We start from the raw sequence: 18,333 nt of genomic DNA on the forward strand, positions 1-18,333 counted from the left end.
GCCTATTATTTGAATTATTTGGATATTGGCTTTCTATGTGTCTCAGTGATTATCCTATAGCTTAGCAGCCCATATAATGTTGTACAGCTGGGCATACACTTGGACCTTGAAGCTAAAATAGGTTGGGTGGTGAGATTTTGTATTAAATTATTACAAGTCCTTACCCTTTATATTGCCATTTTTGTCCCAAATACTTCAGAACTCCCCTTTCCAGACCTCTAGACCTGTGACGGTCGCTTCAAGTCAATCAGAGGGAAAAATGGTATGAGTGATATAAATTATCATTTCTTATGATAAGATAAATGCTTGGCCTGTTATATCATGCTGCCATTCTCCTGGGCTACACTGGATAACCCCCAGCTTGTTGTACATCTATTTGTTGTTATATACATGGTCAGGCATTGATATGTGCTCCTGCTTCTGATGCTCAGACTCCTAGGTCTCCTTTAGTTGTCTAACTTTTGGGATTAATCCTCAATTTGGAATAATAAGATGGTTTTTTGATTATGTGCCTTTGTGGCAAACACTCAAATTTAAGTGTCAGGTTTCATCGGTAAAGTGGCTTGTCTCAACTCAGAAAAAAAATTTATCTCAGTAATGTAGTCATGTGGTAAGTATAGTTGTTTGGAGAAGCTTCTGTAATTGACAGCATTTTTTTCCTGCTGTCTACTGATCACACAACTATTTATCACCAAAGTTTAGAAGTGCCATGGGGATGAATAGTAACTGTAGATATTCTAATAATTATAGTAATGATCATGCCAGTAAAGTCTGCTTTTAGTGGTTATGTGCAATGCATACCTGGATATGTAACAATTAATAACTCCTTTGGCCACTACAGTATTAACCAAATGCTATTAATTGCACTTAGAATCAGAACTGGGATCGTGCATGGGCTCCTGAGTTCCAGTTTTTGGCTTAAGGCTTTAGCATCAAACTGCGTGATGAATGCATGTGAAAGTGTCGTTTTCCAGTGCTTGGAGTAACCCCAATGCCAGGAATCAAGGATATATCTCCCCAAACAAACCAGCTGGGTGGAAGCATGTTTCTGTAGTGTTTGAGAAACTTTAATTTAGACAAAGCTGTTATCTTAATATTTTATCTTATTTGTGGGTAGGTGGGGATTGGAAATTATAGTATTAAAATTATTCATACATGGCTTAAAGTGAAATGTCTTCCCTCCTAAATGTATAAGAAACTTAAAACGTAGAGTCTGGCTGTGGGAATATCCTTTATCTAGCTTTCTCTAAACCAGCCATGACTTTAGCCACAAAATATAAAAGAATCATGATAACGAGAACAAAAGTTCAGTATTTCCATGCATCCTTTGTATTTTAGCCACATAGACACTTCCAATGTGAAACTAAAATTGGTTAACCAGAATTGGGAATTGAAATTTGTAAGTTTTATCACATGGCCATTGGCTACTTGTGATCATGCAATTATAAAAACAACTTACAAATTATTGCCAAAGCTTTTCAAGATGTCATCCTTCTTCCCTGCAAATTCATGTTTCTTCTTTAGTAGTCTTTCCAATTTTTAATGGTAATTCTTATTATTGCCTATTTATGGAAGAAGAATCTGGCCCAAAGTGGAATTATACATCCAAACTTTGGAACACTGTTTTCTCTGTTCTCTTAAACCTGTTGTCCTGTAGCCTGTCCTGTCCCTAATTTAGTTAATACCTCCCTATTTTCATAACCGCCCCACTTTAAAAGGGACCCTCCCCCCATTCAGACCCATTGGTTTCATCTCTTCCCACCTTCTAAGTTGTCCCACATTCTGTTTTAACTTTCTTTTCTTTCTTTATTTACGTCCATTACAGCCAGATCTCTATGGCTCACAGATGTGCCCAGGGAAGCTCCCAGAGGTGCGTCACAGGCCCAAAAGAAGCTTGCATCAAAGTGCTTCTTTGAGATGTCATAGCACTGCAGCAGCAGGTTCATGTGTGTGCAGTAGAGTTGTTGCTTGGCTTATCTCACTTTTTTGTTGTCATTCCCAAACTCTGGAGGCCCACGTCACACATTGTTTTGCCGAGACTTCATAGGACAATGCCATATAAATGGTGTCTGGATGCACTTCAGGAACAGTGTGTCTGTTTCTCTCTCCAAATTGTTCTTGGAGGTTGGATAATTATAAAATGGGGACATCTGTAGGCTGAATGTGTAGGAAAGAATGTTGAATGCTCAATGCAAAGCTAACTTCTCTATAATTTTTGCAATTCTCCTTGGTTAGATTTCCAAATACTCCCTCCTCTCGGCTCTAAATGCTTCATATTATTGCAAATTCTCACAAGACTTGGCATGGTTTTCTAGTCCCCAGGTTCTATGTGGCCAATGAATAATATAGGAAGGAAAGGAGGGAGGGAGGAGAAGAGGAGGGCATGCCCTGGAGAAAGCTGCTGGGAAAATGCCCAAAGCAGCATTACTGTAACTATTTAACATCTCAGTGGTTATTGCTCCTCCACAATTCTAGTTTTATCTCCTCCCAATCTAACTTTACATTAAAGTTCTAAACCCAAAATTTTACTTTCATAATCACAAAGTATGAACTGATGAAAGGTGAGGCTTTCCTTTTATTTTAAAAGATTTTCTGATTACAACATACCCAGAAAGACCTTGTTATTCCAGCCATTTAAAAAAGCCATTGATCTGCACTATACTATGGTGTGCACAAATTTAGAGAAGTCTTGCTATGTCTGCCCTGAGTCACCAGAAAAGTATAAGCTAAGCCGTAAACATCATTTCATGGATGAGCAGAGTCGATATGGAGGTGATTTTCATGCGCTTTTTTTTTCTATCACAGTCATACTCCCACCCACCCTTTTTAAGTTGGATCCTAGTTTTACCTATGTGTTTAATTAGAGAAGAGAATGATTGCATTATTAAGTTACTAACGTTAAAATCTAGAATGTAACTTCAGTTTCCCAAGTGTAATCCTACAGGTAGCATGGGCTTCTTGGTGAAGAACTTTACTGGAACATGAATGTACAGAAACTGAATGTTCTGAGCTGCCATTCTTTCCCTTTGGTTGTCAACAGGGAATTCCTGAGCAGTGGGCACGATTACTCCAAACCTCGAACATAACAAAATTGGAACAGAAGAAGAACCCACAAGCTGTTCTAGATGTTCTCAAATTCTATGATTCCAAAGAAACAGTCAACAACCAGAAGTATATGAGCTTTACATCAGGAGGTAAGAGAAATACTGTGGTATCAAAGAAATACTATGATATTAAATAGTGAAGAACTCATACCAATCTCAGTATTTCATGGTTAGAACAAAACATCTGTAGAATATTTAAAGTTAGTTACAGCCCTTTCTGCAAATGGGTTCAGCATTAATAAACCAAAAAATGAACTGGAACTTGAGGTTGCTCTTAGGAAATTTGTATTGATTGGGTGTTTTCTGAACCCAAATGAGGAAACTGTGCACTGAAGTAGTAACAGTCAGCAATCATGATTGTTTTCCTTTTCACTGACATGAAGGATTGCCTAGGATTAGGCCTTCTGATACGAGTATGAAGTAAGAGATATATGTGTTATACTATGTTCTCTGAAAATGTATTTTAGCCCTTGAGTCATTGATTTCTAGTGATGATACTGAAAAGTTTTGTAGTTGTCAAGTTATTTTGATCAGATTCCAAAATCAGATTTGATTTTTTGTTAAGTCTTGCTATTTATAGCAAGATTGAAATATCTACTCTACTGCCAAATTGTGATGTTTTGCTAATGAATAGACCTACTCTTGTTTGGAAATTTGATTTTTAAAAAAATATGATGTGAGTTATCTCTCTAGAACAATTTTACATCTAAAGAAATAAGGGGATACTAGCATACATATCCCAGTCATAAAGATCTCCTACCGCTTCCCATTAATTAGTATAGGGCAGGCTTGAAGTCTCTCTGAGTATACTACAAGGATGTATTTGGCCATATCAAATGTAAAAGCTCAAATTAAAAGACATGACATTTCACATGCTAAATGGGAGTTTGTGACATGAGTCTATTAACTGCTCTCCAATGCTGAAATCCTAAAAACTAAAAAATAAGGGAGAAAATTTTATAATTTTTCCATGTGGAATAAAATATGTAGGAGATCTTGTGTTACATCAAGTTTTCATGTGAAGAAATCAGAAGCCAAATTAAATACCAAGTTAGAACCATAGTTGATCTGAGCTAAAAATACATTCAAAAAACCACTTCACTATGACTGCTAATACCATTTAGTTTCTCAGTTCATTCTTTGCTCCATGTAACCACTGCTGCTCAACACATTTTATTTATTTTCTTCTTTTACTATCTTTAAATTGTTGTACAAAGGAATCGTATTTTAACAAAGCAGTTTATGAATACAATGCATCTTGTTTCGGTGTAACCCTTTTCAACATTCTGACTCTCCTTTGATTCAAACATGCTCTTACTTTTGTTAGTTTTGTAGTTTATACAATGAAATTCATGACTGCATTCTCCCCTTCTCCTTATCACTTTCATTCATCTAGTACTCTCCCCTCTTGCAAGTACCCATTTCCTGGTGCATATTTTGTTGGGCTTTGAGTTGTCTTTCTAAGGAATTACATTTGAGTTCTCCCTAGATTCAATCATATTTCAGTTAATACATTTGTAACCACTTGCGTACCACCCAGCATGTTTACTTATAGGTTTATAGCTACCACAAAGGAGGGAAAAGACATAATCTTTGTTTCTCTGGGTCTAACTTACTTCCCTTACTATATTTTTTCTTCAGGTCTTTCCATTTCCTTGCAAATGGTACAATATCATTCTTTCTAATTGATGAGTAAAATTCCATTGTATAGGCCGGGCTTTGGTGGCCCAGGCCTGTAATTCTAGGTTCTCAGGAGGCTGAATGCTGAGGATCACAGTTCAAAACCAGACCAGGCAGGAAAGTCTGTGAGATTCTTATCTCCAATTAAACACAGAAAAATCAGAAACGGTGCTGTGTCTCAAATGATAGAGTGCTAGCCTGGATCAAAGAGGAGCTCAGGGTCAGTGCCCATGCCCAGTGTTCAAGCCCCAGGACCAGCCTAAAGAAAAAAAATCCATTGTATATACATATATATACCACATTTTCTTGATCCATTCATCCCTTGAGGGGCATCTAGGCTGATTTCATACTTTGACTATGGTGACTAGTGCTGCAATGAATGTGGTTGTGCTGATGGCTTTACTGTATCCTGGTTTATAATCTTTTAGATAAAATGCACAGGAGGAGAATTGCTGGGTCATAGGGAAATTCCATATTTAGTTATTTACAGGAACTACCATATTGTTTTGCAGAATGGTTGAAAAAGCTTTCTTTCCTTCCAACAGTGTATTAGAGTTCCTCTTTGGCCATATCTATGGTAGCATTTGTTATTCTTACTTTTCTTGATATTCGCCATTTTAAGAGGGGTAAAGTGGAATCTCAGTGCTGTTTTGATTTGCATTTCATTTATAGCCAGAGATATTGAACATTCTTCATGTGTCTGTTGGCCAGTTTTGTTTCTCCTGAGAAGTCTCTCTTTAAGTCATTAGCCTATTTATTGAATTATTTCTTTGTTGGCTATATTTTTTGAGTTCTAAGTATATTCTGGATATTAGGCCATTGTCTGATGTGTAGATGGTAAAAATTTTGTCCTATTCTGTTGGTTTTCTTTTTTGCTTGTAAGCTATACCTTTGCAGTGCAGATACTTTTAAGTTTGAATCAGTCTCATTTATTAAGTCTTTCTTTGATTTGTTGTGCTTCTGGATCTTTACTTAGAAATTTTTATTTTATTATTTTGTATTTACTTTTTGAAACATGGTTTCATTATCCTTGAACTAATGATCTTACTTCAGCCTCCTGGGCACTAAGGTAACAGGTATGTAAAACCTTGTGTGGCTAGCATTTTCATTTTTATAAGCTGAATTTTCTCAACTTACTAAGATGAACTCCTGATAATGTCAAAACTGAAGATTTTCTGAATCATTGCATTAAACTTAGCTGATTGAAATTCATCATGTATGCTCTTTTTATTTTAAGGTTTCCTTTTGGTTTTAGTTAACTATAAATAGTTGTACAAGACTGTTTTGTTTTAACATGTGCATTTATGTGTGCAATGCATCTTGATCAGTTACCCCTTCCATAATTCTTCTTTCTCCCCCTCCCGCTTCCCACACATCTCATCAAGTTTCCTTGTTCCCCTTTCATGCATCATCATATATTTTCCAAATGCTCAGGTGTTGAAACTTGGTTGATTGGCTAGGAAAAGAAAAGATGAACATCAGAAGGAAAGTTAAAAGGAAGGAATGGAAAGGAGATCAAAGGTACAGAAAAAGTGGTAAGTTGAAACAATCTAGAGTATACATATATAGAATAACAGCAATGAGGAAGAAGTAATCTTGATATTCTTCCATTTACATGAGGCTCACTCATACGCTACCTAAAGGTTTTTAACATGACTTGATGAGAATCTAGTGATGTGAGTTATTTTAAGATAAAAATGATATTGTACAGTATTTAATAGCAACTTTCCTTCTGATCAAAGGTATACAGTCTTTTAGACAATCTTCATGACACCAAGGTAACTTTTTTATTCTCATTTCAGATAAAAGTGCACATGGATACATAGCAGCGCATGCTTCAGTAAGTAAAAAACAATTCTCTCTTACCATTGCTATTCCCTAGAATCCAACAGAATATGATTGTAAACATGCAGTATCCAAAATCTTTTTTTTTGGTCGGTCTTGGGGCCTGAACTCTGAGACTGGGTGCTGTCCCTCATCTCTTCAGCTCAAGGCTAACACTCTACCACTTGAGCCATACTGTCACTTCCAGCGTTTTCTGCTTATGTGGTGCTGAGGAATTGAACCCAGGGCCTTATGCATACACTTTACCACTGAGCCACCTTCCCAGCCCTATCCAAAATCTTTTTAAAGAAGACTTTAAAGGCATCATTTAGATACGTAAATGTATCTAATTTAATGATCTAGTGAATTTTAGTACACTTAAACATCTGGATTATCATATCAACTTTTAGAACATGTCCAATATCCCAGTGAAATCTCTCATGACTACTTCCACTTCTTAATCCCTACCATTGTCATTGTAGTTCCCAAGCACATTCTCATTTGGTCTTTAAAGATCTGTATTTCTGGATATTTCATGTAAATAAAATAATGTAATATTTGACTTTCTGGGGATTTTTTCCACTCAGTATATTTTTCTTAGGATTCATCCAAGTTTTTGTGTGTATCAGTTGTTTGTTTTATTGCTGAGCAGCATTATGTATTACAATCATATCACTGTTAATTTAATCATTTACCTACTAAATGCTCAGATGATTTCCAGTTTGGGGCTACTTAATACAAAAGTGCTATGAAGATTCATGCTCACTTATTTTTTGCATATAGAGTCTTGAAAATAATAGTTACAAATGAGATGTACAAGACACTATGTTGAAACGAACTTTACAACTTCAGGGTTTGAGGGAGGGCTTGGGGAGATGGGGAGGGAAGGGATGGTAGGGGAAAAACAAAGGAGGAGGTAACAATGCTTGATAGGAAATGTACTCATTATCTTGCTCATGTAACTGTAACCCCTCTGTACAGTATTTTACAATAAATGTATATATAAAGAAAATAATAGTAATAGTAATAGCAAATTTTCTTTATTGAATGATTATAATATATACTTACAATGTGCAATATGGATAATGTTATGTTTATATTCACTTAATCATTTTTTTACAATTTAGATGTCCTCATTTTACAGATGAGGAAAGTGAGGTACAGAGAGAAGAAATAACTTGTCTATGGTCACAACACCACATATTTTAGTGTCATTTGTTCCAGTGAATACTGGGGAAGATGACTTTCTTCAAAGTCACATAGTTTCACCACAGAATTGAAAAACACGTTATCTATTTCTTGGAAGTACTTCACAAACTGAAAACGTGCCCATATACATTAGACAGAAAATGATCGCAGGCAAGCCTTCCTTTTCTGTGGATTTTCATTTTAATTTTCTGATAAAAATTATTCCCTTACTCATTTACTTCTTTACGGGTGAAATAATCGGCATCAGTCAAAATCTCCTCTTTGTTTACAGAGTCATAGATGACTAAGCTGATTTTTTTGGTTTTTGTAGATGACAAATACTGATCTGCTTGATGTCACCTTGGGCAGACAGTGTAACGGCAGTACAACATTAATAGTAAAGCATAAAGGCTGTGAACTAGTATGGCAGGTTCTCAAAATCAAAAATTGAATTATGCAATTCAACTATTTCTGGGTAATATCCAGAAGTTCTTAAAGAGGTTATTCATACACTCATGCTTATAGCAACGTTATTTACAATAGCCAAAAGGTAGAATCAGCACAAGTAACCAGAAACAGATGAAGTGATAAAATATAGTACAGGAAAACTATAGAACATAATTGGGCATTAAAGAAAAATGTGAATATGCTACAGTATGGATGATCTTAAAGGACTCAATGCTAAGTAAAATGAGCCAGATATACAAAGCCAAATACTGTATGATTCTATTTCTGTGAAGCTTAGATGGGAGTTAATTTCATAGCGGCAAAGTAGAATGGTGTCTAACAGGGGAACTAGGGCAAAGGGAATTATGTACAAAATTCAATTAAAGAAGGTGAAAAGAATTCTAGAGATCAATAGCCAGTAATGTGAGAGTTCTTAATCTTACTGAAATGTACACCAACATTTCAGTAATGTTAAGAATATTCAGCTGAGCTGGGCGCTGGTGGCTCACACCTTTAATCCTAGCTACTCAGAAGGCTGAGATCTGTAGATCACGGTTCAAAGCCAGCCTAGGCAGGAAAGACCATGTGACTCTTATCTCCAGTTAACCACCCAAAAAAGGAAGTGGTGCTGTAGCTCAAGTGGTAGAACACTCACCTTGAGCTGAAGAGCTGAGGGACAGTGCCCAGGCCGAGTTCAAGCCCCATGACCGAAATAAAAGAATATTCAGCTGGTAATTTCTATATATTTACCATAGATGAAAATAAAATAAATATGGTTTGCACATATACTTTATTGGTAGAATATACACTTAGTATGGACAAAACCCTAGGTTCAACCCCCCAATAGCACATAAAAAAGAAAAAAAGAAAACTTTAAAATGAGCATGAAATCTCTGAAGAGAGATTTCCTCTGAGTCTTCTTTTTACTTGTTACATGTCTTTAGAAAAGTAACTTAGTTTCTTTGGGTCTCTCTTTCCTCATTATTAAATGGGAATAACAATGTCTACCTCCTAAGACTTTTTTTGGTCTCTTGTGGGGCTTGAACTCAGGGCCTGGGTGCTATTCTCAAGCCCTTTTGCTCAAGCCTAGTGCTCTAAGACTTTAAGCCACAGTTCCACTTCTTTTGGTGAATGGAAGATAACAATCTCATAGATTTTCCTGCCTGGGGTGGCTTTGAACCATGATCCTAAGATCTTAGCCTCCTGAGTAGTTAGGAGTACAAGCCTGAGTCACAGGTCCCCAGTCTCTTGGGACTTTATAAATATGAAATGTAATAATGAATATAATTAGTTCAGTATCTAGCTTACAATGTATGTTTATTAACGATAGATTTATTTTCCTATAATTATTTTTAGTTGGCAAGAAGAAGAAAAACTCAGTTTCTTTATACACTAGGCCCTGATACTATGTTTCACAAACATCCCTAAGAGAGAATATCTGACTAGTTACTGTTCCTCCTTCTTCTTTACAATGGAAGCTTTCTGGGATATACTGAAAATAGTGCAAAAACAGAAGGAAATAAAAGTAAGAATGAATGTCAGCATTCCTTGATCAGCATATGATTTTTTAAAATTTTTTATTAAAGTCTTTAAGAAGTTGCACAAAGGAGTTATCGTTTAACAGATCAGTTTATGAACACAATGAATCTTGATCAGTGTCACCCGTTTCAACATCTTCACCCATCCTTCTCAACTATTCTTTCACTTATTTGTCTTAATTTTCAACACGTATTTTATCTCCTTGAATTTAATTAATGTTGAAAATAAGAAAAAATGCCAGCATTCCCTGATCGACACATATTTTATCACCTTAAGTTTAATTAATGTTATACCTGTACAATCCTGAGTGAGCACTCTGGTAAGTTAGTTATTTTAAACATCAACCTGCCAGGATGATTTGTGTGTCAGTTTTTATTTTCCCTTGAATATAAACTGTTTCTTTTTGAGATTGCATCTGATGATTTTTCTTATAGAATTAAAACTAAGTCTAAATAATGGCCAAATTAAATTAGAAAAACAATAAATGATCTTACTCTGTGGAAATAAGGTGAATAGATACCCATTTATTTAACATGTTTTTGAAGTAAGTCTTAAGCCCTAAGAAATTAGTTCAGACTTATTTAGTGGACTTTAGGGATAAACATAAACACAATATGGTGTGGACAGTATTACATAACATTAAATCTGTTCATTTCCTCTAAAAAAATTAGAGGAAAGAAAATGCTTTAAACTGCAGAGGAAAAAGGAAGGAGGCCTTTGCAACAGTTTAAGTTCAGTGCTTAGTATCGGATTAGTACTTGATACCTCTTTGTTGAATGTGAAATTGGAAAATGCATCACATTAAGATCAGCATTTGACCTCGATCTTCAAGTATAGATGAAATTTGGATCTGTGAAGGAGAAAGGAATTCTTAGCAAAAAGAAAAAATGTAAAAAAGGTCTCATTGGTGAGAAGTGGAAAGACTTAAGGACATGGATTTGAATAAAAACTGATATGCAAGGAAAAGAATCATATGAATTAAGATTAAGTTGGGGCCAAATCCTAAAGCTTTTCAAATGATATTCTAAAAAGTCTAGCTCCTCCAGTATGCAATGGGGATTCCTTAAAGTGTCTTGGAGCACTACAGTTAGGTGATTAAAGCTTATGCTTTAATGAAAACTAATCTAATAGAAGATGTCCAGAATTAATTAAGAACAGAAGGCAAAACTAGATGAAGTGTGACTCGTTTGGGAAATAATTCAAGCATCAGGCCAGAGATGAGGGCTTGAAGTGCACTAATGGTAATAAGAATGAAATTAGATTCAAGTTCTTAAAAATGTTTACATTACTGGGTGTTAGAGTAAAGGATGAAATCAAAAATGATTGTAGGCTTAAAATATTTGGGTAGCTGTATCTGATGTCGGTATAATTTGTGGAGGGGAAGGGGAAAAACAAGTTGTTTAAATAAGGATACAGGTGGACCCGTTGCAACAATGAGAAGTACAAGTTGTCATGTCGAAAACAAACTTTACAACTTTGGTGGGGGGGGATTGGGTGGGGGGGGGGGGGTAGTCTGGGAAGGGATGTGAAGGGTAAACAAAGGAGGAGGCTACAATGCTTGATAAGAAATGTACTCATTATCTTGCCCATGTAATTGTAACCCCTCTGTACAGTATGTTCACAATAAAAAAATAAAAAAATATTTGTGTAGGTAAAAAGATGAAGATATTGTCTTTGAGGAGAAGTAGATTTATGTTGGAAGATTTTGAATTTCCTATTGAGTAATTTGAAGAGTTGACAGGAGTTCTAAGTAGAGACACATAACTAAAATGCTTGACTGAAGCAAGGTTCCTATTGATTGAATTAACTGAATTTTACAGATAAGTTGAATTAAGATCAATTCCATGGGAATCAGTCACTTAAGAATGGACAATTGCGGGATTGAGAATGTGGCTTCCTCGCAGAGTGCTTGCCTAGCATGCACGAAGCCTTGGGGGGTGGATTCCTCAGTACCACATAAGCAGAAAATGCTGCAAGTGGTGCTGTGGCTCAACTGGTAAAGCTCTAGCCTTGAGCCTAGAGAGGCTCAAGAACAGAGCCTGGGCCCTGAGTTTAAGGCTTATGAACAACAAAATTAAAATAAAAAAAAAAGAATGGAGAACTGCATCTTATGGTGTTGTAATTCTTTTTTGATTTTTTAAAAATATTTTATTGTAAAGATACTGTACAGGGGAGTTACAATTACATGAGTAAGGTAATGAGTACATTTCTCTGAAGCATCGTTATACCCTCCTTTGTTTTTCCCTTTGTTTTTCCCCTACCATCCCTTCCATCCTTCCCTCCCCAACTCCTCCCCCCAAGTTGTAAAGTTCATTTTCAACATAGTGACTTGTACATCTCATTGTTATAATGGGTCAACTTGTATCCTTGTTTCAGCATTTTGATCTTGCTACCCTTCAGGATCTGATTTAATGGGAGTGACTATTCTGTATAGACACAACCTGAGCTTATCAAAAATTTTGGCCTCATTTAGTAGCCTGGGTAGGGATTAAAATAGAATCAATGTTTTAGTCTCTTAATGTTTTAAACTAATGGCTGTATAATTAATAATGAACTGGGTAGTGTCTCCTTTTACTTCATCTGAATTATCTCTTACTTGTAGCTTCTTTGGTATTTAATGTTTTAGATTCCAAATAATGTCTAGAGCACCACTTTACAGCCAAGTTTTAAATTTTGTATTTCAATTTCACAATTCAGAATATAATGTCATATATGAAATCTTGAAGTACTATTCTAAAGTGGTAAAAATTCACATAGGATTATGCCAAGATTCATGCCTAAAGCAACTTCATGGGCTATTGACAAATTGCTGCTTTTGATTTGTAGTGCTTGTTTATGTTGTTGATCTACATTGGTGGTTCTTAACCTTTAGTGTGCATCAGTATTGCTTGAGAAGTCTTATTAGAATGCAAGTTTCTAAGCTGAACTTGCAAACTAGATCAAGAATAAAATTGAAATCTTCATTATAAACAAGACTTTATAGCCAACTCAGGTTAAGCACTACCTTCTGTGGTCCAATGAGTGGTTGTCATAGATGTGTTAAAAATAACTAATTTTGGTAAGACAAAAACATGCCTTACTCACTATCTATCCATCTGTATTTTTACAAGTTTAGAAATATGACACATAATAGTTCTCAGTATGGAAAGAGGAGTATAGCCATTCACTTCCCCAAAGACCACTACAAAACTTACTAAGCAAAGCTAAGTTTATTGAACTTATAGCAGTAAGAAAGAGTAACATCTAACATGTGTTTTGGGCAAGGAAAGTCAATGGTGAATATAAGATTAGAAGGTTCAATTTATCTGACTTTATAACAGATCTTGCAACACATGGAATGGATTACCCTTTGCAATATTATACAAAAATAGTTTTGAATTGGTGAACACAACAAGGTCAACGTTTTGAAGTAAGTTTTAGTAAACAAATTGTTTAGTAAACAAATTAATAAGCAAATTGTTACTTTGGTTGGTTTGTAGAAACCTTTCAGAAACAAGTATTCTGTAAACTAACTAAGTTGTATTTGCTTGTTCTCAGTATTGTTTAGAAGAGAACATGAAGCAAGGTCAATGTGGTCAAAGTACATTATATACCTGTACAAAAATAGGAAAATGAAACCTATTGATGTTGTTTTAAGTGAGGATTAGGAAGGGTGAAAGAGGGGTGCATTTGATCCGGGTACATTGTATGCATGTATGGAATTATCACAATTAAGCCCCATGTACAAGTATTTTATGTTAATGAAAATGTAAGTAAAAATTATAGTAATGTATGTTTTTTCCCAATACTATTGATCACAGGATAAAGTATGCCAGTCCCAGTGTATTTTTTCACAGAAGAAATTATGTTTTCAGAACCAAAGTTTGATGTGTTAGATGTATTGCTATGGAGTTGATGCTCCATGACCTAACCACAATGAAAAATATATTGCGCTCTGAAATCCTCACATTCTTTCCTGCCATCCAACAACAAGCAGGACTGTGTTTGAGTCAAGGTGAACAGAAATATCTGTCTTTCTCTCCTGTGTCAGGGTTTGAATTCAGAGCCTTGTGCTTTCACTTGGCTTGCCTTTTCAGCTTGTTTTCTTACATCTGGCGCTCTAGTAATTTGAGCTATGCCCCAAGCCCAGCTTTTTAATGGTTAATTGAGAGTGAGTCTTCTGGACTTTTCTGCTCAGCCTGGCTTTGAACAACTGTCCTCCAGTTCTCAGCCTCCTTTATAGCTAGGATTATATGTGTGAGCAACTGACATCTAGCTTAAATTGTAGTATTTTTGGCAGTACTGAGGTTTCATATTAATTTTAATGATAGATTTTATTTAACCCAATATATTTAAAGTATTATCATTCAACACATCAATAAAAGCAGCATTAACAGCCAGAGACCTGTGGTTTATGCCTGTAATCTTAGCTATGAAGGAGACTAAGATCAAAAAATTACAGTTCAAAGTTAGCCTAGAGAGGAAAGTGCATAAGACTCTTTTTTTTTCTTTTCTTTTTTTTTTATTGTGAACATATCGACTCTTATCTCTACTTAAACACCAAAAATGCTGGAACTGGACCTGTAACTGAAGTTGCAGACACTAACCTTGAGAAAAAAAACTTAGGGACAGTGCCCAGGCCCTGAGTCCACATCCCTGGACCAATACACACACACACACACACACACACACACACACACACACACACACACAAAATGACAATTTGGGCAATGGTGGCTCATGCCTGAAATCCTAGCTACTCAGGAGGCTGAGATCGAAGGATGGTGGTTCAAAGCCAGGTTTATAGGCAGGAACTTCTGTGAGAATCATATCTACAATTAACCACCAGAAAACCTGAAGTGGGGCTGTGGCTCAAGTGGTAGAGCACTAGCCTTGAGCTGGGTAGCTCAGGGACAGTGCCCAGGCCCAGAGTTCAAGCCCCATGACCCCACACACACACACAAAGCATTGACAAAATATTTTACAATATTCATATCAAGTATATGATATATATACATATATATTACACAATACATCTCAACTCAGTCAAACTGGATCTTACATGTTCAATAGCCTTATGTGACTACTATCTGTCATGTATCAGATCTACATAGTGGTTCATGGTTTTGAAATGTGAGCATGCATCAGGATCACCTGTAAGGCTTGTTATAATACAGATTACTGGGCCCCACTTCCAGAGTTTCTGATTCCTAGGTCTTGGTGGAGCCTGACAATTTGCATTTCTAACAAGTTTCTTGATGATGCTGATGATGCTGATCCGGGAGCCATACTTTGAGAACCATGACCATAGTTCTTTCAAAATCCACCTTTGGAACCATTTGGCCCCTGCATTAACATGAATAATCAAGAATGGAACCTAGGTACTGTGGTTATTATTGTTGCTTGTGGTATTACTGCAGTTTATGAATCATTGCCAGTCACTATTAGCATATTGGTTAATATTGAACAATCATTTAGAGACAGGCATTCTATAGATCTTAATATGCACACTGCATGAGTGCCTCTGTCCAGAAAGCTGAACAGGAAAGAAACATTGATTGGATTTCTTGTTCTTAGTTATTGAAGAGCTGTAGTAATACTTTATTAATAGTTATGCTCTGATCTTTAGGTAAAATGTAACCCTTTTCAAATTGACAATCTGTCAGTCATACATTTATGATCTACTTAGTGTGTATTTAGAGTTTAATGCCATTTAAGTTGATTTTAATACATGAATTAATTGATTTTCAAAAACATTTAAGTGTATTTTTCCTTTTTGGAAAATTGTATTTATTTTGAAATTATCTTTAGATAGTTGTATAAAAGGTCTTAATTCCACAAGTCAATTTATGGATACAATGCATAATTCATTGTACATATATTATATATACATAAATTTGACTTGTGGAATTAAAATCTATTTTGGAATTAAAACCTTTTATACAATGGTCAAACCGATCAGTATGAGTTTTAAATAGGATAGCACACTGCTTTGAGCTCATTGAAAAACAAAAGCAATAATATAGACTTCATGATCCTTTCAACTATATGAATTTATGTCTGAATGTAAGCACATCTGTGCCACTAAGATGTAAATGGTTTGTAAAATGTGTGTTTTCCTCCTATCTACCCCTACATGATTAAGTATTCATTTCTATTCTCTTATACTGAAGAAAAACCATGAGGAGTTAATACCTGGTCTTTAACCTTTTTATGTTCTAAGAGTACAAAAACAGCATCAGAGCCTCCTTTGGCTCCTCCTGTATCTGAAGAGGAAGATGAAGAAGAGGAGGAAGAAGAAGACGACAATGAGCCCCCACCAGTTATTGCACCAAGACCAGAGCATACAAAATCGGTAAATTATAGTGAATATGTCCAAATAACTGAAAAGATATCCTTAGGAATGTGGCATCAATATACAGTTAATTTACTAGTACCTATCTCATCGCTTATACTTACATTTCCAGAAGTAGGCTATAAGATACTACACTTGTTTTTTGTTTTTTGTCGGTCATGGGGCTTGAACTCTGGGCTTGGGCATTGTCCTTGCACTCATCAGCTCAAGGCAAGTGCTCTACAGCTTGAGCCACAGCACCACTTCCTGTTTTCTAGTACATTATTGGAGATAAGAGTCTTACGGACTTTCCTGCCCGGGCTGGCTTTGAACCTCGATCCTCAGATCTCAGCCTCCTAAGTAGCTAGGATTACAGCCATGAGCCACCTGAGCCTGGCACTATCCTTGGTTTGAGGCTGCTATTTGAAGGTACAAGATTATCATATTAAATAATTTGATAATGCCAAAAATAACATATAAGTATTAAGTTATAAAGCTGAAGAAATTAAAATACAGCAGGAGCCAGGCACCAGTGGCTTATGCCTGTAATACTAGCTACTCAGGAGCCTGAAATCTGAGCATCGAGGTTCAAAGCCAACCCAGTCTGGACTGGGGACTTAGCTCAAGTGGTAGAGCTGTGCCTTGGTGTGAGGCCCTGAGTTCAAGTCCCAGTCCAGCCAAAAACAAAACAATAAAATCCAAAGCCAACCCAGGCAGGAAAGTCTGTGAGACTCTTATCTCCATGTAACCACCAGAAAATTGGAAGTAGCATGTTGTGGCTCAAGTGGTAGAGCATTTGCCTTGTGCTAAAGAGCTCAAGGACAGTGCCCAGGCCCAGAATTCAAGCACCACAACTCACAAAATAAATAAACAAATAAATAAAATACGGAAGGAAATCCATATGAACCAGGGATGAGAGTTGCACAGGAAGAGGCACCAAGATCAGAGTTACATAAGAACCCCAATATGATCCATTATATAATTAATTAAAAAATACTAGCTCACAAGATATTTTAGTGATAATAACTTGTCTTTTAAAAAATAACTGAAATGTCAATTACTTTATGCCATACGCTTTCCTTGTTTTCATTGTAGAACTGTGGGGGTGTTTTTTTGTCTTGTTTCCTTTTTGTCTTTTAGATCTATACTCGCTCTGTGGTTGAATCCATTGCTTCACCAGCAGCACCAAATAAAGAAGTTACGCCACCATCTGCTGAGAATGCCAATTCCAGTACTTTGTATAGAAATACAGATCGGCAAAGGAAAAAATCCAAGATGACAGATGAGGAGATTCTAGAGAAACTAAGTGAGTGTTTTGTATCATGTTCTCCATGAGAAGAGGGTTTCTCATAAAGCATTTACAAAGAGTACTGAACATTTAGAAGCATGAGTCTGCTTGTATGAACTAAGATTCATGAAGTCATGAGATTGAAAAGGTTGATACCAGACCACTTCCACCCTCATTCTTCTCAATTGGCAGAAGCTAAGTATTTTTATTTGGAAAAAAAATCAGTTAAAGTTAAAAAAAAACTTGAAAAAAACACATTAAGTAGTAAATTTTGTTTGAAAGCCACACACCAGTGGTTATGTCTATATAATTATAGCTACTCAGGAGGCTGAGATCTGAAGATTCTGGATCAAACCTGTCTCATCAGCAAAGTCCATGAAACACTAATATCCAATTAACCACCCCAAAAAATAAGTGATGCCTTGTATCAAGTGATAAAGCAAGCACTAGCATTGACCAGAAAAATCAAAGAGACAGTGGGCACCCTTAATTCAGGCCCCAGTATTAGGACATAAATAGTAAATAAATAAATAACCACCACAGGTCATGTAGATTTTTCTCTCCATTTAGGAACACTTCTGTATGAGCAGAGAGTCAGAGCCAGCGAATGCAAACAGCTTCCTTCTAAAATATCACTAGCAACATGCTTTGTGCACACACTTTTGCCTCAGTTTGACAAAATTCTCAATATTTAGGTAGTTTTCTAAATCACGACGATTAAAAAAATAGGTTCTCTGCTAAAAAGAGTCAGAGATCTGAAAATAATATTTATTAAACTCATAACAATGTGTCCCCAATTTGACAAATTCCAAACCATTCTTCAAAACCCGGGGGACAGTGGGGAGAGGAAAAGTGAGGGAGGTGGGGGAGAGAAGGGATAGTGGGACAAGAACAAAGAAGGAAGGGAAGGGGTAACAATGATCGTCAAGTAATGTACTCGTTGCCTTACT

At 36.0% G+C, this 18,333-nt stretch overlaps 1 protein-coding gene across 5 annotated transcripts in view; it reads left to right on the forward strand.

Moving 5' to 3' along the window:
* Pak3 (p21 protein (Cdc42/Rac)-activated kinase 3) overlaps positions 1–18,333 on the forward strand; it is a 250,362-nt gene that overhangs the window by 182,344 nt on the left and 49,685 nt on the right. For 2 of the 5 annotated variants that reach the window (XM_013025849.1, XM_013025850.1), the window contains exons 4-7: positions 3,041–3,194; positions 6,587–6,624; positions 15,985–16,116; positions 17,236–17,401. In XM_013025849.1, coding sequence (XP_012881303.1) covers positions 3,041–3,194; positions 6,587–6,624; positions 15,985–16,116; positions 17,236–17,401 — 490 coding nt within the window. Of the gene's footprint in view, positions 1–199; positions 263–1,825; positions 1,871–3,040; positions 3,195–6,586; positions 6,625–15,984; positions 16,117–17,235; positions 17,402–18,333 lie in introns of all 5 variants that reach the window. The other 3 variants (XM_013025846.1, XM_013025847.1, XM_013025848.1) reach the window with 3 other exon arrangements.

This window comes from Dipodomys ordii, unplaced genomic scaffold, assembly GCF_000151885.1.
Source record: "Dipodomys ordii isolate 6190 unplaced genomic scaffold, Dord_2.0 Scaffold88, whole genome shotgun sequence".
NCBI classification, from domain to species: Eukaryota; Metazoa; Chordata; class Mammalia; order Rodentia; family Heteromyidae; genus Dipodomys; species Dipodomys ordii.